This window comes from Glycine max, chromosome 5 (assembly GCF_000004515.6).
Source record: "Glycine max cultivar Williams 82 chromosome 5, Glycine_max_v4.0, whole genome shotgun sequence".
Classification (NCBI taxonomy): Eukaryota; Viridiplantae; Streptophyta; class Magnoliopsida; order Fabales; family Fabaceae; genus Glycine; species Glycine max.
Genome location: NC_038241.2, coordinates 32,223,261 through 32,245,014, shown reverse-complemented (window position 1 = coordinate 32,245,014; position 21,754 = coordinate 32,223,261). Strand labels below are relative to the sequence as shown.

At 31.7% G+C, this 21,754-nt stretch overlaps 2 protein-coding genes and 1 pseudogene across 2 annotated transcripts; 1 reads left to right on the top strand and 2 right to left on the bottom strand.

Moving 5' to 3' along the window:
• Positions 1-2,803: 2,803 nt before the first annotated feature.
• On the bottom strand, positions 2,804-3,710 carry LOC100790421 (uncharacterized). The gene has a single exon (XM_003524747.5). The coding sequence runs from the start codon at positions 3,423-3,425 to the stop codon at positions 2,988-2,990; it is 438 nt and encodes a 145-aa protein (XP_003524795.1). The 5' UTR covers positions 3,426-3,710; the 3' UTR covers positions 2,804-2,987.
• Positions 3,711-9,780: 6,070 nt separating this feature from the next.
• Positions 9,781-10,814, bottom strand: LOC102668474 (uncharacterized). The gene is made up of 3 exons (XM_006580771.1): positions 10,454-10,814; positions 10,051-10,166; positions 9,781-9,957 (listed from the first exon to the last, which is right to left on the bottom strand). Exons 1-3 carry the CDS (start codon positions 10,812-10,814, stop codon positions 9,781-9,783), a joined length of 654 nt encoding a protein of 217 aa, XP_006580834.1.
• Positions 10,815-14,016: 3,202 nt separating this feature from the next.
• On the top strand, positions 14,017-15,256 carry LOC100788650 (uncharacterized; annotated as a pseudogene).
• Positions 15,257-21,754: the final 6,498 nt, after the last annotated feature.

The window sequence follows — 21,754 nt, the reverse complement described above, 5'->3', positions numbered from 1 at the left end:
AAATTTTGGGCAAAAATTTCTAGAGCGTTCACTATAACGGGATAGACGTGCATGGCCTTTAACGCACGGGCTTTATAGAATACACCTATGAAAAGGTTGTGTGTGGTTTGATGTCGGAGATAGAGTTGAAGACTTCGAGTCACTCCAGTAAAATCTGAATCTTACTCACTATGCAAATGTTCAAGTTGTATGACACCTTTGTTTATGCACAATTTTATGATATCCTCGAAAATCTTCTTTTCAAATTTCAAGTGGGCGATTGTTAGAACAAAGGAGACAATGAGTGAAAGTTTGAAAAAGAAAAAGAAAACTTCAAGTCCCACATCGCTCAGAATAAACACTTGAATAGTGTTTCACTCCCTATAAATAGAGAGTCAATTTCTTCAGTTTTTCTTGTCCCAGTTGAAAAACATTTCCTCAACTTTTCTTTCTTCATCCCATATTTCAGCCGATGCATTTCCGGCAAACTTCTCCCTCTTTCTTTCTATCGCATTAAATTTTTGGTTGGCTATTAGAGTGACTTTTCAAGTCATACAAGAGAGTGTAATTCTAGAAAGGTTCCCTCAGTGCAGTGAGAATCTTATACAATGATCTGGACTGTTTTATCTTGAGGACTTTGTGGTTGATAGTCTGCTTGCACAATTTTTGGGTAGTGCCACAAAACGTCTTAAAGAAAGCGACATTTTCCGCGATTCAGCTAGTAGTTTATTCGGTTTGCCATAAATTATTTTTACAACATCATGTTAGTGTAACTCGAATCATTTATATATCTTAAAGAGTTTAGATTTGAGCTTAAATTGTTGTATATTGTTACGGACTAAAGTTTAGATTTGAATTAGAAGTATCATTTTTTATCGAAAAATATTAATTTGTTAGTGGAAAGATTTTTAATATGTGATTTTACTTTGCTTCTCTCTTCCTTTCCCCTTCTTTAATTATTCGGTCAATTTTACATCAAAAATAATTTTAGAAAATAATATTTATAACTGAGAACACTAATAGTAAAATTTGATGGATTAACTAAGAATTAGATATAATTTTAACAATCAAGATGAACCAATAAAAAAATCTTTTATGCCCCCTTACTTTTGAGTTTTATCTAACTTTGATCTGTATTTTCTGTTCTAAGTAATTTTTTAAAAAGGTTTTGATAAAATAAAGGTTCATCCTTGTATCGTCTGCCACATCTTAGCATATTGATAAATTTGTACCCCATGTGTTGTGTGGTTATACTTAATTATCTTCTCAGAGTGAAGGTGTTGCAGTACTATATCATATACATTAACTGCACAGACATTAATCACAGAAAGGTACGTCGTGTGAATTATTGAGTTGATACAGTCAGATATATATCAGACCTTTTCAGTTTGTTAGTTTTAACGTATATTAATTTCATGTGATTGGTGTCATTAGTTTTTAAAAGTAATTGTTAAATCATTTTGGATTAATCTAAAACTTACTGATATGGCCTATACGATAAGAACATTTAATCTAAAAGGAAGAATTGAAATAAAATTATTTAACAAAGGTTATTTAATAGTGCGAGCAAGTATAACTTTGAATTTGGGATTGCAAACTCTGATGAAGTTAGTAAAACTTGGTTTTATTAATAAATAAAAAAGTAGAATTTCCATAGAAGTTAACTCCTGCAGGGACAGAGGTATATTGTAGGTTGGGCCTTGGTCCATATCATTTTTATTTTATTTTAAAAGTTTAAATATATATGATATCTTATGCTTAATACTATTAAAGTAATTATTTTGCACCCTGGAGCATACCTTCCGGGAACCAAACCAAAGTGCTGACATCCTTGCAAAGATGGGAGCTTCACTATTTAATTGTAACAATTGCAATATTATGCTAAAAAATGAGTTTCCCCGAATCTATCATTTGGAAATAAAGGGTGTTTCGAGGAAATCCAGCTCCTTTCTCTGACAAATTGTAGCTACAGGTATGAAATGACACAACCTTGCAAACACTGAATTTTGGTTTGTTATAGTTGCATTTGAGTTATATTTAGCAGTATTGTTATAGTTGCATTTGAGTTATAATATTTATTAAAATAATTACGTTTATTAATCAAGATTATGTTTATTATTATATTTATTTTAATTTATATTTATTTTTTAAAATATTTGTTGTGATGTTATAATTACAACAATAAAAAAATCATAATCACACATAAAAAGTTTACGAAAAATCAATATTGCAATTTAGACTTAAATCTTTGGATCTGATGACTTCTAATTGAAACCAATACAAACTGATTGGTGATTTTAATTAACCTATCTATCTTTTTCTCTATTTCATTTTTATTTATTTTAAAGCAAACACTTTTATTTTCATATTATTTTTCACATATTTCTTTTCTTCTTATTAGTTAAAAAAGTAAAGTTCAAGCCTTTGGGTTTGGTTGGAAGGTTTAATAGGTTGGCTGTTGCCATTTATACATGAAAATAAGCAATATACTCCAAGTCATTTAAAAGTTTTATACTATCATTTAATTATAATTTATTATATATAACAAATTTATTAATTTTTATAATAATTTTTTAAAAAAACTATATCAATAATACTGTCTAATTAAATAATAATATGAAATTATTTTATAATCATTGTTTTACGTTTTCAGTTCTTAACCATCAATCTCTTGTGAGTGTATATATAATTTCTTCCTTTGGGGGCTGGCATTGTAAGCTTGAAAAGAATGATGAATGGAGAAGAGAGATTCGGGTTGGAAATACTGGATCTCATATGCTTTATTAATTATTGCACATTCTCACAGCTAAAAGGGCATCATCAATGAATAATAATACTGAGAATAGCTTCAAAAGATGGATCCAAGTTACAGCCTAAATAAATGGATATGAAGATACAGACCCATAAGTCTAAATAGTAAATACTGGCACCAGCAAAAAAAGAGGAAAAAAGTAAAATTGAAAGCAGAGACACATATGAACACACACACAACAGGAGTACCTCGTACATCAGTTAAACTTGAAACCGTCGAAAGTCTGAGATCCGCTTCCGTTGTTGTTGAAGGAGTTAACGGTTCCAGAGTGGGCCACACGGTCTGGTTTCCAGCAAGGTGGTAAACTAAACGCAACCCGTTTGCTTCTAGATTTGTCAACACAGCGAATCTCAGCGCCCCTGAAAGTTTGCAATCCCGATCCGAGGTTGTTGAAGGAATTCCCAATTCTAGAGCTCTTGATCGTTGCATGGCTGAAATCTTGTGACCCATTTTCGTAGTTGTTAAAGGACTCTACAGTTCCGGAGAATAATTGGACAGTGTGATTTGCAGTGGGGCGGGGATTATTAGGGACAAAAGAAGAAGAAGAAGCAGAAGCAGAAGAAGGGTTGGGTATAATAGAGGAGTTGTTGTTGTTGGTTGTGCTGCTACCCTTGTCATTGCTTCCATTTGCCATGTTGCTTAAGCTTAATTGATTGTTTGATCTAAAGAAAAGGAAACTGGGATTTGGCTTTTGATTTTCCTTCCTTGCTATGGATATGGATCCAAGAGAAACCACACCATGTGTGAGTGTTGGTTCGGAGTACGAAACAATCAGGAAAACAGCTCTTTTTTTTTTTAATTTGACTTTAAAGTTGTGCGTGTACTTTTTTTTTTTTTAAGTGGTAAACTATTTATGAGAAATATAAGGTTATTGCTTGTCAGTGGATTGAGTCACATAAGCATTAAATATAAACATTTATTATCAACCATCAATATATGGGTACATTTGCACAATAAATAACTTGAATATCGCATTCCGTAATATCCGATCTCAGATCACTTTCAGACTACTTTTTTTTTTTTTTTTTTATCTCAACTTTTACAGTTTACACTACTAAATACTAGTTCCGGATTTCCGATGTTCAGAGAAAATACACATTCATACAGTTGGATGATAAAAATCATTTGATAAAGATATGACGATTCATAAATCATTTTGATAAATTCAATTTACAACACCTATAAATTAGTGATCATCAAAATATTTTTTACTTGATAAATAGAGAATCCAAATCCCTAAATACTAATAGAGCACACACAGCGTGTTAGGTGTGGCAGACTCTTGACAGTCAACTAATGAGCTGATTTCCTTGAAGAAGAAAAATTGAAAGCGAAGTTCACTCAAGCGAGATTAGGCGTGTGTTTGAATAAACTCTTAAAATTGATTTTGTGAAGTGATAATTTATATTTAGATATTTTTATTATAAAATTAAATTAGGAGTAAAATTTAATATAAATTTTAATCTAACATAAAACTACTCAAAATCAATTTTAGATTCTCATCAATTTTAAAATCTTTTTCAATCTTAAACCAACACATGTGAAACCAAACACACATTAAAACAAATTTTAAGAATTTTTTTTAATTTAAAATGAGTTATATTGTTAAACTTTTTGCAGAGATTTTAGACTTTTTTGGCCAACATACTTAGTCTTGTTTGCTAAATTAATAAAAATTAATACTAACAAATAAAATATTTTTAAAAATCTTATATTGTTTTTATTAATTAATGGATCCCATTAGCCAACATAACACATCACTTTATCTACTTTCTTAATATAAGATCCTTACTTTTTCGATCTAACAACTCTACAAATTTTATTAAATAAGTCTTACAAATAGAATCACTTTTTTTAAAAAATAAACACTTTTTAAAAACCAAGTTTTTAATAACCAGATATAATTTATTTTTTATTTCTTAAAACAAATAAAAAACTATTGTTTAAGAAACAGTAATTTAGATAAACACATTAAAAAATAAAAAGTTACTTATTATATTAAAATAAAATAAAAATCAACAAATAAATTTAAACAAAGTATGCCCATAACTACACATCGTTATGCTTTCTTACTTATTTTTTATTAATGATATAAGCACTTGATTCCTATTCAAGATTCTACTAATAACATGTGTTTAACACGCACCATTCTATTTCTTATTTTCTCTGATCAATGCTACTGTTGCGGATATAGCCTAAACGTCCTCCCTAGTTTTTTTAGAATAAATTGGGATGGAGAGGAAACAAATGGAGAAGAATAAAAAATGTAAAATGCGATATAAAAAAATATAAAGAGATAGAGAAAAAATAAAAGAAATTATATGAGGATAAGATATATATATTTATTTATTAAAAATACCTGCAAATTGTATTTTTAATCATTTTTCTGTCCATAATTAATCTTTTAATTTTCTTTTGAGATAGGATAATGTATATTTCAAAATAGGAACATTCATATATCAATTCAATTCAATAAAGATTAAAAATATTTTAAAAAAATTAAGTAAGTTGAAAGTTTTCAAATTATTTACAAATCAGGTTACTAGTTTAACTATTCAGTACTCTTCTAAACAATTTAAAAATATTTAATTAGGCATTTTAAAAAAATCTAATAAAAATATGACAAGACCTAATTAAAAACTATATTAAGTTTAAGGACTTAATTATAAAATTTTAAACTATCGGAATCCATTTAAAAATTTCTAAATAATTTAACGATTTACAGATTTGAGTTTACCTAAAAAAATTTAATCAACAATAAAAAAAATTCAATCAAGTTTTAGTTCAGAGCTTATGCTGTATCTGAATGAATAATTTTGAGAGAAGAACTTATATATTTAAAGTAAAATTTAAAACTATACATAAAAATTACTTGTTTGGATATAAATGATTTTAGTTTTATTTTCAAACAAGATTTAATTATCAATTTGATCTCCAAATTATTTTAAATAATTCATTTGTTCTTTAAGTTCTAAAAATAGATTAATTTAGTCTTCAAATCTTTAAAAAGTTCAATAAAATGAATCAATTTAATTTTTAAATTTTTTAGAATTTAAAGATCAAATTAAATCATTTAAAATAATTTGAGAATCAAATTAAATTGATTTAAAAAAATAGGAATCAAACAGAATGACTTAAAATAATTTAAAGATCAAATTGATAATTAATTTTTTAGAAAAAATAAAACTAAAATCATTTTATATCCAAACAAGTCATTTTTATGTATAGTTTTTTGAATTCAATTTTAATAAATAAATTATTCTCCAATACAAACATGGTTTGGGTGAAATAAACATGGCGAAAAGGTAAAATTACTCACTCTGCTTCTTCGACCTCTGATCATATTATAAACGTATTGCAATGATCTAATCATGTATCATCATATTTTATTCTAGAAAATTAAGGAAATAAGATATGATAAAATTATCTCCGGAACTGCAGTATAAGTCATACTAGACCTCGAAGTAACGGTGTTACAACAATGGATTTTTCAGCAAACTAAATTTGTGATGGTTGGCAAAAATTCCGCCATGCCATTTTGCCATGGTCGCTATTTAGCAATAGTGACACCGCATCATGTTCAAGAGTAAAAAAAACCATTTATCTTTAAACATGATTGTTGTGACATTTATGTTGAAACAATAAAGTTCTCACACACACTCATTTTATGCACTCATTGTCACTCTATGTTAAAGAATAAGAGAAGATGATGAAGGAATTGATTGAGAGAAAATAGAGAGGACTTAGAATTTTGAAAAAAAACTTCTGCACTTTAATACTTCTCATTGATGATCACTATTATTTTTATACACATTGCACATGTAGCTATAAAAACTTCATAACTGTCAAACTAACTTCAAAATGAATCACTAACTAACTGAATTACAACATACATCAACATTCCTCCCTAATTTAAATTTGTCAAGGATGTCTCTCCTAACTTGTCTCTCAATTCCTTGAACTTGATAGACTTCAATGGCTTAGTTAATATGTCTGCAACTTGATCTTCAAACCTACAAAACTCCAATTCAAGCTTCTATTTACTCACTTGATCACGCAATAAATGAAACTTGGTTTCAATATGTTTACTTCTGCTATGTGCCACAGGATGCTTGGCTAAATCAATTGCTAATTTGCTATCAATCAACAACCTCATAGGACTGCAATCTCTCAAGTTCAATTCTTCCACTAAAGCTTCCAGCCATAGAGCTTGACAAGCTTCCATAGCAACAACAATATATTCTGCTTCACATGTTGACAAAGCAACTACACTCTGCTTCTCTGAGCACCAAGAGATTGGTGTTGTTCCAAATGTGAAAAAATACCCAGCAATGTTTTTCTTGTCATCCTTATCACCACACCAAGAGATTTGTCAAGGATGTCTCTCCTAACTTGTCTCTCAATTCCTTGAACTTGATAGACTTCAATGGCTTAGTTAGTATGTCTACAACTTGATTTTCAAACCTACAAAACTCCAATTCAAGCTTCTATTTACTCACTTGATCACGCAATAAATGAAACTTGGTTTCAATATGTTTACTCCTGCTATGTGCCACAGGATGCTTGACTAAATCAATTGCTAATTTGTTATCAATCAACAGCCTCATAGGACTGCAATCTCTCAAGTTCAGTTCTTCCACTAAAGCTTCCAGCCATAGAGCTTGACAAGCTTCCATAACAACAACAATATATTCTACTTCACATGTTGACAAAGCAATTACACTCTGCATCTTTGAGCACCAAGAGATTGGTGTTGTTCCAAATTTGAAAACATACCCAGCAATGTTTTTCTTATCATCCTTATCACCACACCAATCTGAATCATTATAATCAAACACTTCTCCTTCTATATTCTTCTAACTATAAGAATATAAAATGTCAAGATCCAATGTTCCTTTCACATACCTCAGAATCCTCTTTGCTGCCAGGAAGTGAGGTATCTTTGGTTTCTCCATAAACCTGCTTATCAACCCAACACAATAGGCAATGTCTGGTCTGGTGTTACATAGGTACCTCAATGAGCCTACAATTTGCTTTTACAAGGTAGGATCAACTTCTTTCTCATCCCCATCTATTTGCTGCTTGATTCTAGTTTCAGATGGTATGATCACAAAATTGCACTCCATCATATTGAACCTCTTCAAAATGTCTTCTACATACTTCTTTTGATGCATGAAAATCCCTTTACTAGTAGAAACAAATTCAATACCCAAGAAGTATGATAGTTCACCAAGATCAGACATCTCAAATTCTTCCATTATTCTTCCTTTGAGCACTCTCATATCTTCTTTACTATTGCTAGTCACTAGCAAATCATCTACATAAAGACATATTATCGAAAAATCACCAGAATCTGTGTTTCTGACATAAACTCCATGCTCACTAGTGCACTTGGTGAAATTCTGCTGGACTAGGAAGCTACCAATTCTCATATTCCAAGCTCTAGGAGCTTGCTTAAGGCCATATAGTGCCTTATTCAACTTGTAAACTTTATCCTCTTAACCTACCATTACATAACTAGGTGGTTGAGTTATGCATACTTCTTCTTCAAGTGACTCATTCAAAAATGCTGACTTCACATCAAGTTGATATAGAGACCGGTTTCTATTGCTAATAGCTGCCACAATGAGCCTAACAGTTTCAAGTCTTGCAACTGGAGCGAAAATCTCATTGTAGTCCAAGCCATGTTTATGCAGAAATCCCCTTGCTACTAATCTTGCCTTATACTTGGATACATCTCCATTAGATTTTACTTTAGTCTTATAGACCCACTTCATATCAATTGATCTTTTTCCTTGAGGTAAGTGGACTAACTCCCAAGTTTGGTTCTTCTCAATTGATCTCAATTCTTCTTCCATAGCTTCTCTCCAATGTGAATTTTGTGAGGCTTCATCATGACTTATTGGTTCTGATTCAGCAAGTAGAGCAAAGTGCACAAAATCCCCTTCTGCAGTGATTGTTGTATCAGGATACAATTCATACTCTCTGAGTATTTGTGGTACTTGTCTTCCTCTTTGTGACCTTCTGAGTTGCTCCCCACCTGATGGTACATCATCTTCACTTTGTTTGTCTTCAAGGTTCACAATCACCTTTCTTTCACCATTGTCAGCAGCATTTTTTTCCCAATTTCAGCCCTTGGTTTCATCTATCAAGACATATATGCTAATCACAACCTTCTTCCTTCTAGGATCATACAACTTGTAGGCACCGATTAGATGATATCCAATGAGTATCATTGGTTCAACCTTGCAATCAAGTTTCTTTCTAATCTGCTCAGGCACATGCTTAAAACACAGTGAACCAAATATTCTGAAATGACTCACACTAGGCTTCTTTTCTGACCATGCTTTTTCAGGTGTGTATCCCTGCAATCTCTTAGTGGAACATCTGTTTAAAATATACACAACAGTAGAAGTTGCCTCTCCCCATAAGTAATGAGGCATTCCCTTCCCTTTCATCATGCTCCTGGCCATGTTCAGAATGGTTCTGTTTCTTCTCTCATCAACACCATTATGTTAAGGTGTCTAGGCAGATGTCACTTCATGAATTATTCCTTTTTCATCACAAAATACTTGAAATTCATGTCAATTATACTCACCACCTCCTTCTGTTCTAAGAACTTTGATTACCTCATTACTCTGCTTTTCACTCAACAACTTAAACTTCTTAAAGATGTTAAACACTTCACTTTTCTGCTTAATGAGATAGATCCACATTTTTCTAGTAAATTCATCAATGAATGACACAAAGTAACTGTTACCTCTTAGAGATTTCACTTCAAAAGGACCACACACATCATAATAGATCACTTCAAGCTTTCTTTTGGATCTGATTGGAATTTTTGACTTGAAAGAATTCCTTGGTTGCTTTGACACACAACACTCAACACACAAATGTTTTGGTATCTTAATTTGAGGGAGACCATGAACCATTTTCTTACTTTTCAATTCACTTAAACTCTTGAAATTTAGATGACCAAACCTGTGATGTCACATCCAACTTTCATCACTTATAGAAGCAGCCAAGCATTGAAATTCTGCAATATGAATTCCAATCTTGAATGTTCTGTTTCTTGACAAAGGGGTCTTTAGAATCAACCTCCTATTGCCCTCAAACATCTTCAGTTGGTTGTCTTTCATCTGCATTGAGTAGCCTTTTTCTAGCAACTGTCCCAAACTCAGCAAATTATTCTTCATATTGGGAACATATAGCACATCATTGATAAATGAGTGTTATCCATCCTTCCTCTGAATCATCACCTTTCTAATGCCTTCTACAGTTACAAAATTGTTACCTGCAAACTTGATCTTGCTCTTCACCTTATCATCAATGCTTACAAACCACTCTCTATGTCCAGTCATGTGATTGGAACAGCCTGTGTCAAGATACCACAAATTAGCACTGTCTTCTTTTGAGTTTGTAGTTCCCATTAGTAACACTTTATCAAAGTCAGAATCCTCATCTTATGCTAATTGAGCCTCATGTGCATTTCTTGGAACCCTTTTATTTCTGCATTCATCTGCAAAATGTCCCAATTTCTTATAGTTATAACACTAAATCTCTTTCTAGTTGAATTTCTTCTTTCCCACTTTGTGATTCCCTCCACTTTTCTTGTTAGTTTCTTTATTCTGGTTATGATTTCCAGACTGCTGGAGTCCTCACCTGACCCCTTCCACTTATTGTTCTTCCACTTTCCCTTTCCCTTCTTATTCTTGCCAACATCATAATTGTTCCCTTTGGTTGTTTGGGCTTGCATAGGTTGCTCAACTGATCTTTGTAAGTTTCTTTCATTGAGCTTAATCTCTTGAGCTTCAAGTATTCCGTGCAGTTCTTCAATCTTTATTTCTTCAAGATCCTGGCCTTGCTTAATTGCCACCACTATATGATCGAATCTTGGTATCAAGGTTCTTAATACCTTGTCAATGATCCCCAAGTCTGATTGTTTGTAACCATAAGCATTCATTTGATTTGTAATTGCCAAGATTCGAGAAAAGAACTCACCAATGCTTTCTTGATCACTCATTTGTAGAAGTTCATACTAACTTCTCAAGGTTTGCAGCTTCACCTTCTTGAGTTTGTTATCCCTTGCGCAAGATTTCTCTAGAGTATCCCATGCCTTATTTGCAGTATCAACATATCTGATTTTTTTGGAAATTATCGCATCTACACACTGATGAATAATGAACAATGCCTTTGCATCTCTTTTCATCAAATCACAGCGAGCCACCTTTTGTACATCAGTTGGGTTCTTTTCAGGTTCTTGAACCTCTTTTTGTACCACTTCTATCACATCTTGAAATCGAAAGATTACCTTCATCTGAGCACACTAATCATCATAATTGTTGCCTATGAGAACAGGCATAGATGCTGGAAAATTTCCATTCGAGGAAGCCATCTCAATTTTGGTATCCAGGGATCTTGAACCTCAGCTCTGATACCAGTTTGTTGGAACAATAAAGTTTCTCACACGCACTCACTCTATATACTCATTGTCACTCTATGTTAGAGAATAAGAGAAGATAATGAAGGAGGAAGTACCAGAACCGCCCTTGGACAGAAGCGCATTCAACCAACCAGCTGGAATTGATTCTTATAGTAATTGTTAGTGGCATGGCTATTCTAGCATGCACAGTAGCATTTGCCATAGTGCGGAGAAATAAAAAAGCTCATCAGCTTCGTTTGGTAATTTTTACTTTTGCATGTTGAATTAAAAATATTTTATCTTCACACATGTCATCTTGTTACGGAGTTTAGGTCAGGCAAACGCTCAAATGCAGAAGAGATTATATAAGAGTGAAAGACATCTGGTTAAGGTTTGATTGGCTTAGGAAGTTTAGAAGAAAAAGACATTGAAGAAATAGATATTGTCTTCGAGGTATACTTTCAATGTCTAACCACGTGGATTTTGGATATATATATATATATATATAATTTTCCTTGTCAAATTAGACTGACTTCTTCATCTCATGATTGTAGTTTAAATGCCTATTTACTTAGTGATTCAACCTTAGTTCCACGTATTTTATCTTGGACTGAAATTTCTTGAGTAATTTGGGTGTGTTAAATAGAGCACACAACTAAAGTGACCATCTTCATATAAAGTTATCAAGTAATGTTTGATTGTCTTATAGGATATTTATAATGTTAATAATTGGAGGGTTGGCTTTATCATGTAATTTTCTCAATCACACCCGTCTATCTTTGCTTTCTAATACAATATTTTTGTGTGCAAATTCCATCATGGTAGGGACAATCATAGGCTAATTAATTATTTGTGTTTCTAAGTTGTGATAGGTATGCATGACTCTAAGTTGACTGCTACGTCTATGAATTTATTTTGGTCAATGAGGTTAATTAATTTGCTTATGAGTTATGAGCTTCAACAGGGATATTCATGTGCATGTGCATGATTGAAGAGGATGACCAACATGCAGCGAGTGGTTTCATCTTTCATATCTTTCTTTCTTATTCTTTCGATGTTTGTGGTGCTTGACTTAGTGTTCAAGGTTTCTGGCAACGCAGAAGGTGTGCTTACTTGGTGCTTCAATTTATTATTTTTGTTTTATTTTATTTTCCTATTTGTGTTCTTTTTTGAATTGTTGACTTTCAGCTGTAGTGTTTCTGGCTCATATGTTTGAATAAGTGATAAAACTGAAGGAGTTAGTAATAGGCTTTTATGTTGGAGACTTGGAGTAGCTAGCTTTTGAAATATTAATTCACCTTGTTATATTCCTTTGTCTGTAATATTTTGTTAATAGAAATAGGATGCTACCTTATCAAAGAAAGTGAAGATTTTATGAGCTACATATGGAGAATCAAATTGGGCAAGATGAACCAATTTGGTTTTCTACCAAAATCCTTGTGTTTTGTGAGGTTATGCTGAACTAACAATGAGATCTAACACTATTATAGGGGATGGACATGGTATCAATATGAAAAACAAATTAGGAGATTAAATTGAACTGAAAAAAGTTAACGACGAAATTGAAAACAATCTTTAAATTAGAGGACTAAAATGCTAATTTTAAAATGTTTAAAGTTATGCTTGGGGAGTTCTTGAGGAAATTGGACTTCGTGTTTTTACTTTCTGTATTTCACACAATTTCATTAGAGCAACATAATTTTTTATACCTGTTTGATTTTTTTTACTCCTATCAATTTAAAATATGTTAAGGATGTTTGTAATTGTACTTGAATATAATATTACTTTTATGATAGGTGATGTTGTAACGACATTGAAGAACAATATGATTGATCCTAGTGATGCTCTTCATAGCTGGGAATGCATGTTATGGAGGAATTGTTGATCTTTTTAATTGTGTCAATTGGGTGGAGAGCAATTCATGGGATGGACGCTATAAACTTGTTGTTTGCACTAACAATGCAATAACATAATTTCCTAAACATTCACATTGCATTTCGACTATATTCAGCAATAGTAAACATGCTTAGCACTCTCTTATATGTAATAAAGACAGCAAATTCCTAATTCAAAGTCCTACATTATGTCTTAATGATGGTGGATTAATTTAAAGCTTGTGTAAAATGTTTCCTTTCTCAGGTTTATGCTGAAGGGCCTGCTCGACCTACTGGGGGAGCTGTTGTTGTTGCCATGCTAAAGTTGAAGACAATAAAAAGTTGCTATTGAGAAAAAAGACAGTAAAAAGCTGAAGCAAAAGCAAAGAGAACGCATGCAACCAAAAATGGGGAAAATGGATATTGGTTATCAGGTTTTATTATATCTTTACCTATTCTAGTAATCTAGTTTTGCCTTCTTTGTCTTGCTTGCTTGGTTGGTTTTATGCTGCATTCTGAAGTTAGAACAATTTCTACCCTGTGGTTGGTTTTATTGTTGTAACCAATGCATTATAACGATATCAGGTCTAACTTTTTTCAATAGTCAACTTCTTGTGACACCACTCAGTAACGACAAAGTCCTTGCTGGTTGCTTCCATTCGCGGTTAGCTTCTCTTCTTTTTTTTTTTTTTTTTCTGCATATCATTGCTACTTCTTTTCAATTTGCAAGACTTGCTCATTCATAACATAACTCAATACTCACTTATCCTCCAAAATCTTATTACGCTTCTTTGCTACTTACGTAATTAGGGTTTTGCCCAATTCCCAACTCCCGCGCTCTCTATCATTCATTGTTTTGCACCCACACAACTCCAATTTCAAACGGAGTAAAGTAGTAATCACCGTGTGCATTTTTTTGTTTTTTTCAGATGGCGTTGCAGGAGAGGCTAGACAAGTTCAAGAAGCAGCAACAGAAGTTCTAAGCGACACTTTCGACCATTGCAACTACCAAGGTCGCTGTGGCAACCTCAGAATCCGCCACACATGCCTCAGCAAATGGAAGAAACGTTGCCCCTACGGTTAAGTTTTCCAACGACACTGAGAGGCTTCAGCATATTAATAGCATTTGCAAGGCCCTTGTGGGTGCTCAGATGAAGCGTGTTATTGATCTTCTTCTAGAGGTATATTGCTCTTTGTTTCATTCGGTTCATAGTTTTATTCTCAGGATTATATGGCACTAGACTCCCTTCACATATGACACTAGTGATATATATGCATGACATGGAGAAATTAAAACTTGAAATTGCACACCCACACACGCACTAGTTTAGGGGGACTGCCTCATTTTGAGGTTTAGGGCATGACATACTTTGAAGGAGCTATAGCTGTAGTTGTAGTATCATTTACTGTAGTCGACTAACCTAAGAAAATCCACCATCAGTAGTTGATTTGTTTAAACCATATTCATTTGGTGCACATGTTTACTGACAGACACGACAAGCTTTTACACCGGAGCAGATAAATGAGGCATGTTATGTCGACATGAAGGCTAACAAAGATGTCTTTTAGAATCTAAGGAAAAACCCAAAAGTCAACTATGATGGGCAATGATTATCTTACAAGGTTACTTTTATTCATATGCATATATCTGAACATTTTACTCAGATGTTCCTTTACAAAATAACTTATTCTTATTCATTTGTTGTTTGCTTTTGGTCTACAGTCAAAGTATGGTATTAAGGACAAAACAGAGCTTCTTCAACTGGTACGAAAGTATCCCGAGGGCCTTGCTGTTATTGACCTCAAGGATGCTTACCCCACTGTGATGGAAGATTTGCAGGTAGATGCCTAATATTGTTTGCACACTTTTTTTGTCAGTGCTGCATTTTGAATTTAATTATGACATTGTGATGTCAATTTGGGAGTTATTAACCTAGACCCTTGCTGCTTGTTTAGGTGCATTTGAGGAGCCAAACATTATTCATGTTGATGATATTGTTGACCCAGTCAGGGATTTAGAGGTCATTACTAAAGAATTGCGGCTGAAGGTATCCATAATCAGCAACTTTAATTTGTTGTAAAAAAGTGGCTTATGAACCAATAATTGTTTTATTTTGTTTGATGAAATATGATTTTTATTGATAGTTTGCAAAGCATGTGCTCTTTTAAGGGGTGTTTCCTAAACAAATATGGAGCAATTGGGCAGCTTTGCTAAATAGTTTTGTTCTTTGTTTGACCTTTTTTAGCATTAAGGAGGATAAATGGAGGATCTCTCATCCTCCATTTTGTTATAATTTCTTCTTTTTATCTTAATGAATTTATTCTTTAATATAAATATAAAACTTATACCTATTTCATTGATCTGTTTGTATACTGTAACATAACTTCTAAGCCTTCCTCCCTTTGCATATCATTCCAAGATATTCAATTCATGGAAAGAAAGATACAAGATATTGAGAAAAGCATGAAGAGGAGCAATGACAAGTAGTTAAAAATCAAGCTTCAATGTTGTCAAAGGGTTTGACCTTTTGAGCATTATATGATTCATTTTTACCCCCATTGATGAAATGACTTCACTTTTGTTTTGTATATTTATATAATTTGCACTTTGCTCCGTACCTGATGTAACATCCCAATTTTTGTAATCTAGATTAAAAAGGATTGTTATTTATAAATAAATAGAGTTTTAGAGAAATGATGAGATTTTATAAATAAATAAATAAGGAGATATAATTATTAATTAAAATAATGATTTGAGAGAAAATAAAAAGGATATTTCATTTATTTGTTTGATAGAAAATAAAATAGAGTTTGTTTTCATAAAATAAATAAATAAATAAATATAGAACAAATAATAGGCTGAGTACACTAGGTATAAATAGTTATGTTAAGTCAGGTACCTCTTTTTGGCCTCATTTTCGTTTTTTCCTTCTTCTCTCTTTTTTCCGCAGCCCACCAAACCTGTCTCAGAAAAAAGAAGATCTCAGATTCGTTCACCGTTGGATCGTTGTGAAATTTAAGTACCACGTTTGCAACCCAATTTCGAACGATCTCACCGTTGGGAATTTCATAATCTTATCTGAGCTTAGAGGAAAGCCCTTCGCATTGTAGCATTTTAATTTCCCGCAAAAACCCAGAACTGTCTCGGTAAAACTAAGATCCCGATTTCGTTGACCGTTGGATTTTTATTAAATTTGGATATAGTGTTTGAAATTCTATTTCGCACATTTTCACCGTTGGGATTTTCGAGATAACATTTGTGGAGTGAGAAAAAGGAATCGCATGAAGACAGTGCAAGTAGAGGTTTCAATCTCTTCTCCATCTCTTTGACGTTTGGGGATTCTATCGGACTAGTTGGATGAATAACGGAAGGAATCTCTCAGGGAACCGCTAGAGATGTTATTATCGCTGGCTGAAGACACGTGAGTCCGCTCAGAGGTAAGGGATGAGTTTATCGCAATTGGGGATTAGAATGAACATGTGTAGGGATCCTTAGAGAACTAAATTTGGGTTTATTTTGGGATGTTTATTGAATTATAATTTTTCCTTTATGATTATAAATACAAAATTATTATGTTCTATGTACCAATTGATGTCCTGATGAGAATTGATTGATAAACTTGAGTGCTCTTGATGTCTTTGTGTTTAACCCATGATTTTGATACAATTATGAGAAACTATTTCAGAGGTTTTACACCTCATGTTGTGATAAAATCTTTTGTATAAATTGTTATTTTTAGGTTATGAAATGATGATTCAAACTGTGCGTATGTGATAAATTGAACATGTGACGGATAATGAAATACATGTGTATTGAGATGAGATATATGTATTGAGTTGTGAATTATGAACTGTGCAATCACACAATTGTAAGACCTTTTAAGGACGACGAGTATTGTGATGGAATCCACTGTGGGAACCCGACGAGTTAAAATAATTTTGAAAACAATTGAGTAAATGTATGTATTGCATAGTTCATAAGTAAAGTGTATATGATTCATGAGGTGTGATAACATGTTAAATTGAGATTATATCATTGTGATTGAGATTAAGTGTATGCGATAAATTGAGTATGTATATGATTGAGATATATATATGTGCATTGAGTTGTGAACTATGAATTGTACAATCACACGACCATAAGTCCCTTTAAGGGCGACGAGTTAATGCTAAGTCCCTTTTAGGGCGACGAGTTAATGCTAAGTCCCTTTTTGGGCGACGAGTTGATGCTAAGTCCTTTTTTGGGCGACGAGTTAATGTTAAGTCCCTTTAAGGGCGACGAGTTAAAATTATTTTGAGAACAATTGAGGAGTTGTGTATTTTGTACAGTTCATAGATAGAGTTTGTGTGCTAAAATGTTTTCTGGGTTGGACCTAAATCAGGAGGGAGAGGCCCTGACGGACTCTTCGGAGTGTAGGCTTTGGGGGTCACACGGTTTGAGTGCTCCTTTAAGCCTATGTTGATCCCATATGGTTGGAGCATTCTCGCAAAACACTGTGACCCTGACTGGTCTCCCTATGATATTACCTAGTGAGAGTGACTTGACTTACTATTGTGTGGTTTGTCTTATCATGTACTCCTAGGCGCCCGACGAGGTTTTTCACTGACATGGTACCACATTGTATATAGGCTTGAGTCTTAGCATAACTGTTGCATACGCTTGCTAATTGTTTATTATGAAATTGATGTGTTATTATGTCTTGATCGGAGTGTGTGATTCCTGTGTATTGTGATTGATGATTGAAAGGTGTGATTGATGGATGAAAAGTGTGATTGATGAATGACAAAGTGATGAAATAATGTGAGATATGCTAAGTAAATCGTATTTGGCTACTATATGTTGTGTTGTTTCTCTCTGGTAGTTAGAAATGTGATAACTCACTCCCGGTTTGCTGTTTGTGTTTGGATCCTGTGATGATCTTGAACTTTGTGTTCGGGGGAGTAGATGAATAGGTGGATGACTATGAAGAACCTCATGCTAGAGTACATGGGAACACCACGCTCTGATAGGATGTGACATTAGGATATAGGTTCTATATTAATTGTATGAAACTTAGATGACCTTCTTTGAGCCGAGATGACTTTATTATTTATTTGGACAAGTTTGAATATGATGTAGAAGAAAGTGAATGTGAGCCTTTTACGCATTTGAAAGGCTTGTATTTAAAAATGTTTTAAAAATACTTTTAATTAATATTTGAATTTTTATTCCTTTATTAATATATATGTGAGGGGTAGAGGGTGTTACACCTGAAACCTGCTGTATTTGCCAAAATAAACTGGCACAATTTTCTTGTAAACTCACGTAATTATTATGCAATCAATTGTCAGTTTCTCATTTTTTTTCCTCTTTTCATTTATATGAAAATTATGGAGTTCACATTTTTTGATTAAAAGATACAATTATGCAGGAAAAAAGAAACCCATACAATGACACACAAAAATATAATAAAAGAACGAAAAAAAACCAATCTAAGACAGTTATTAAATAATCGTCTTAGAAAAGATGGTAAATCAAAGTCGTTTACTTCAATAACCAATGTAGAAACACAAAAAAACAAAAAAAAAATCTACTAAGTCGATTATTCATTAATCGATGTAGAACATCTAAGATGGTTATGTTAAAAACCATCTTAGTTTTTCAAAAATCTAAGTCGGTCATTCGCGTAACCGATGTAGAAACACAAAAATGATATGGTAAATTTAAGTCGGTTATGCTAAAAACTGTCTTAGTTTTGCAACAATCTAAGTTGGTCGTCTACATAATCGATGTAGAAGCGAGGGTTTGCTAAGGCGGGTTTTGTCCGAAAATCTCCTTGGATAACGTTAACTTCTAAGACGGTTATGAAATAACCATCTTAGTATAGGTACTAATCTAAGACGGTTTAAAATCCATCGTTGTAAAAGTGATCCTCTTTTACAACATGCTCATAAAAATTGACTTAAAAGAGTCAATTCGACCGACTTAGAAGAGACTTATTGTAGTAGTGAATCTTTGAGACTGAAAGTAAGCAACATATAACCTATATATATATATATATATATATATATATATATATATATATATATATATATAAAAGAGAGAGGTTGTGGATCCATATATTATATTGGATTGTATGTCCATAAAATTTATTTGTTTTTTTTCTTGTAAATTAAAAGGCATTATATATAGTTTTATTTTAAATTAAAAAAGATCTTATAATTTTAAACGAGTAATTCTAAATTAGAAAGGAGAAAGTGTTGGAGTGAATAACCATGCATGAGTCTTCTTTTGATAGTTGATATACTATTTCATGTACAATCGAGAGGGGTATGAGTATAATAGATTTATAATTAATCAAGAATTATGTAAAAAAAAGTTTGGTTAATTATCAATTTGAGCCTCGGGAGGTTTCTAATTGAGCAAAAACTCATTCAAACATTCTAGAGTTTAATTATCTTCTTGGCCAATTTTTATAAAATTGATATGAAAATTGTTACAGTATAAATTAAAACCAAAGAAAAAAATTTCATTGACTCATGAAATTCTTAGAGTCCCCTATGCTTTCTTTTTTAAAATATCATTTTTTCTAAGAAATTATAGATTTTATGTTTCTTATTCTGAATCCATATCCTAATTGTTATATTTAAAAATACAAAGATTTATTTTGTTGTTTAATTTTCTTCTAATTTATTATTTAAGTTTGATTTGATCCAATAATATTTTTGAAATTTAATTTAATTCTTTAATTTTTTTAAATTGATTCAAATTGACTTCATCTAAATTAGGGAGACAATGTTAAAAAGTGTGTATTTTGTGGTTATTTAAAATCCCTTGATGACAATTTTAAATTATCACAAAATACAATATAATAATATCATTAATAACCTAATTTAGACATTATGATCAAATTGAATTATTTTTAAAAATTAGATAATTAAATTAAACAACAAAACTAAATGATCAGATTAATTTTTAAACATAAATTAGAGAAAAAAAATTAATTTAACCAATTTTGTTTTCTCTTAATAACATCTTAATTTTTAATTCTATTTTAGTGGGCAGAGGGGGCTGTCTTTAGCCTCTTTGCGACAACCTTCATTTTAAAAAAATAAATATATTTGAGATCCTTATAAAATTTAAAAAATATTAAAAAAAATTCATAAATTTTTTTATATTAATTTAATTTTATAAAAATAAAGCATGTATTTATTAAAATGAAAAATGAAAATGAAAAATAAAGCATGTATTTATATTAATTTAATTTTATAAAAATAAAGCATGTCTTACACTGTTGGCCACTACCAATGAGGATAAAAATGAAAAAACCAAAATTCAGTGTTTGCAACGTTGTGCCATTTCATAACCTGTAGCTACAATTTGTCAGAGAAAGGAGCTGGATTTCCTCGAAACACCCTTTATTTCCAAATGATAGATTCGGGGAAAGTCATTTTTTAGCATAATATTGCAATTGTTACAATTAAATAGTGAAGCTCCCATCTTTGCAAGGATGTCAGCACTTTAATAGTATTAAGCATAATATACCTCTGTCCCTGCAGGAGTTAACTTCTATGGAAATTCTACTTTTTTATTTATTAATAAAACCAAGTTTTACTAACTTCATCAGAGTTTGCAATCCCAAATTCAAAGTTATACTTGCTCGCACTATTAAATAATTTTATTTCAATTCTTCCTGTTAGATTAAATGTTCTTATCGTATAGGTCATATCAGTAAGTTTTAGATTAATCCAAAATGATTTAACAGTTACTTCTAAAAACTAATGACACCAATCACACGAAATTAATATACGTTAAAACTAACAAACTGAAAAGGTCTGATATATATCTGACTGTATCAACTCAATAATTCATAAATACCAGGTATCATTTATAGAGAGACAGATGGAATCTGTCATATGCTTTCGTCTATAAACATTAAAACATTGTTGTTAAATTTAATATTTTGTTTGCATAAATTAAAATATTTGAGTATCTTAATGAGTTTTATGACTTAAGACATAACATAACCATATTTGTTGGGATTCATGTAAAAGTTGTTTATGAAAGAAAGTGCACATTATCTCACTTTTATCCTTTCAAATAGTCATATTTTTGCAAATTGTCGGACAAAGTCTTTACTTCGAAGAGTTTTTTGTTCTCATCATTAAAATTGCAGAAATCATGATTTATCAATAGCTAATTTTGATATTTGATATGCATGAACGTAAAAATTTGACTGAATAAATTGTTATCTGCCAAGGATAGTGAGATTTTTGTTATTTCGTAAAATTATGCACCGTGCCATCTACGTTCTTTCACTTCAACCCCAAATATAATAAACATACTGATTATCCTTTCCTCTATATTTATGATTATGAGCTTCTATTTTAAGCCAATAAAACAGAATTTTTATTGATGAAAAGATAGTATTTTATGTTACAAAAAATAATATATAACTAATCAAATATAATAATAATGTTATATATATATATATATATATATATATATATATATATATATTCATATATATAATCTAGCCATGCCACGCTTTGAATTTAAACCAAGTTTTAGTAAACTGCAAGAGTGTGGGGGTACCCATGTTATGAACACAACAAAGGATAATCCTAGAATTGGCACACTAAGGACCTCCTAAAGAAAGAAAGAGAGAACAAAAATATTTTCTTATT

Bases quoted from the DNA above. Each gene is read 5' to 3' on its own strand.
- LOC100790421 (XM_003524747.5), bottom strand. From the start codon at position 3,425: ATGGCAAATGGAAGCAATGACAAGGGTAGCAGCACAACCAACAACAAC.
- LOC102668474 (XM_006580771.1), bottom strand. From the start codon at position 10,814: ATGAGTGATCAAGAAAGCATTGGTGAGTTCTTTTCTCGAATCTTGGCA. The intron at 10,167-10,453 runs GTGAGGACTCCA...ATCTTGACACAG, and splicing joins CAATAAGTGGAAGGGGTCAG to GCTGTTCCAATCACATGACT. The intron at 9,958-10,050 runs GTGATGATTCAG...AGTTTGGGACAG, and splicing joins CTGTAGAAGGCATTAGAAAG to TTGCTAGAAAAAGGCTACTC.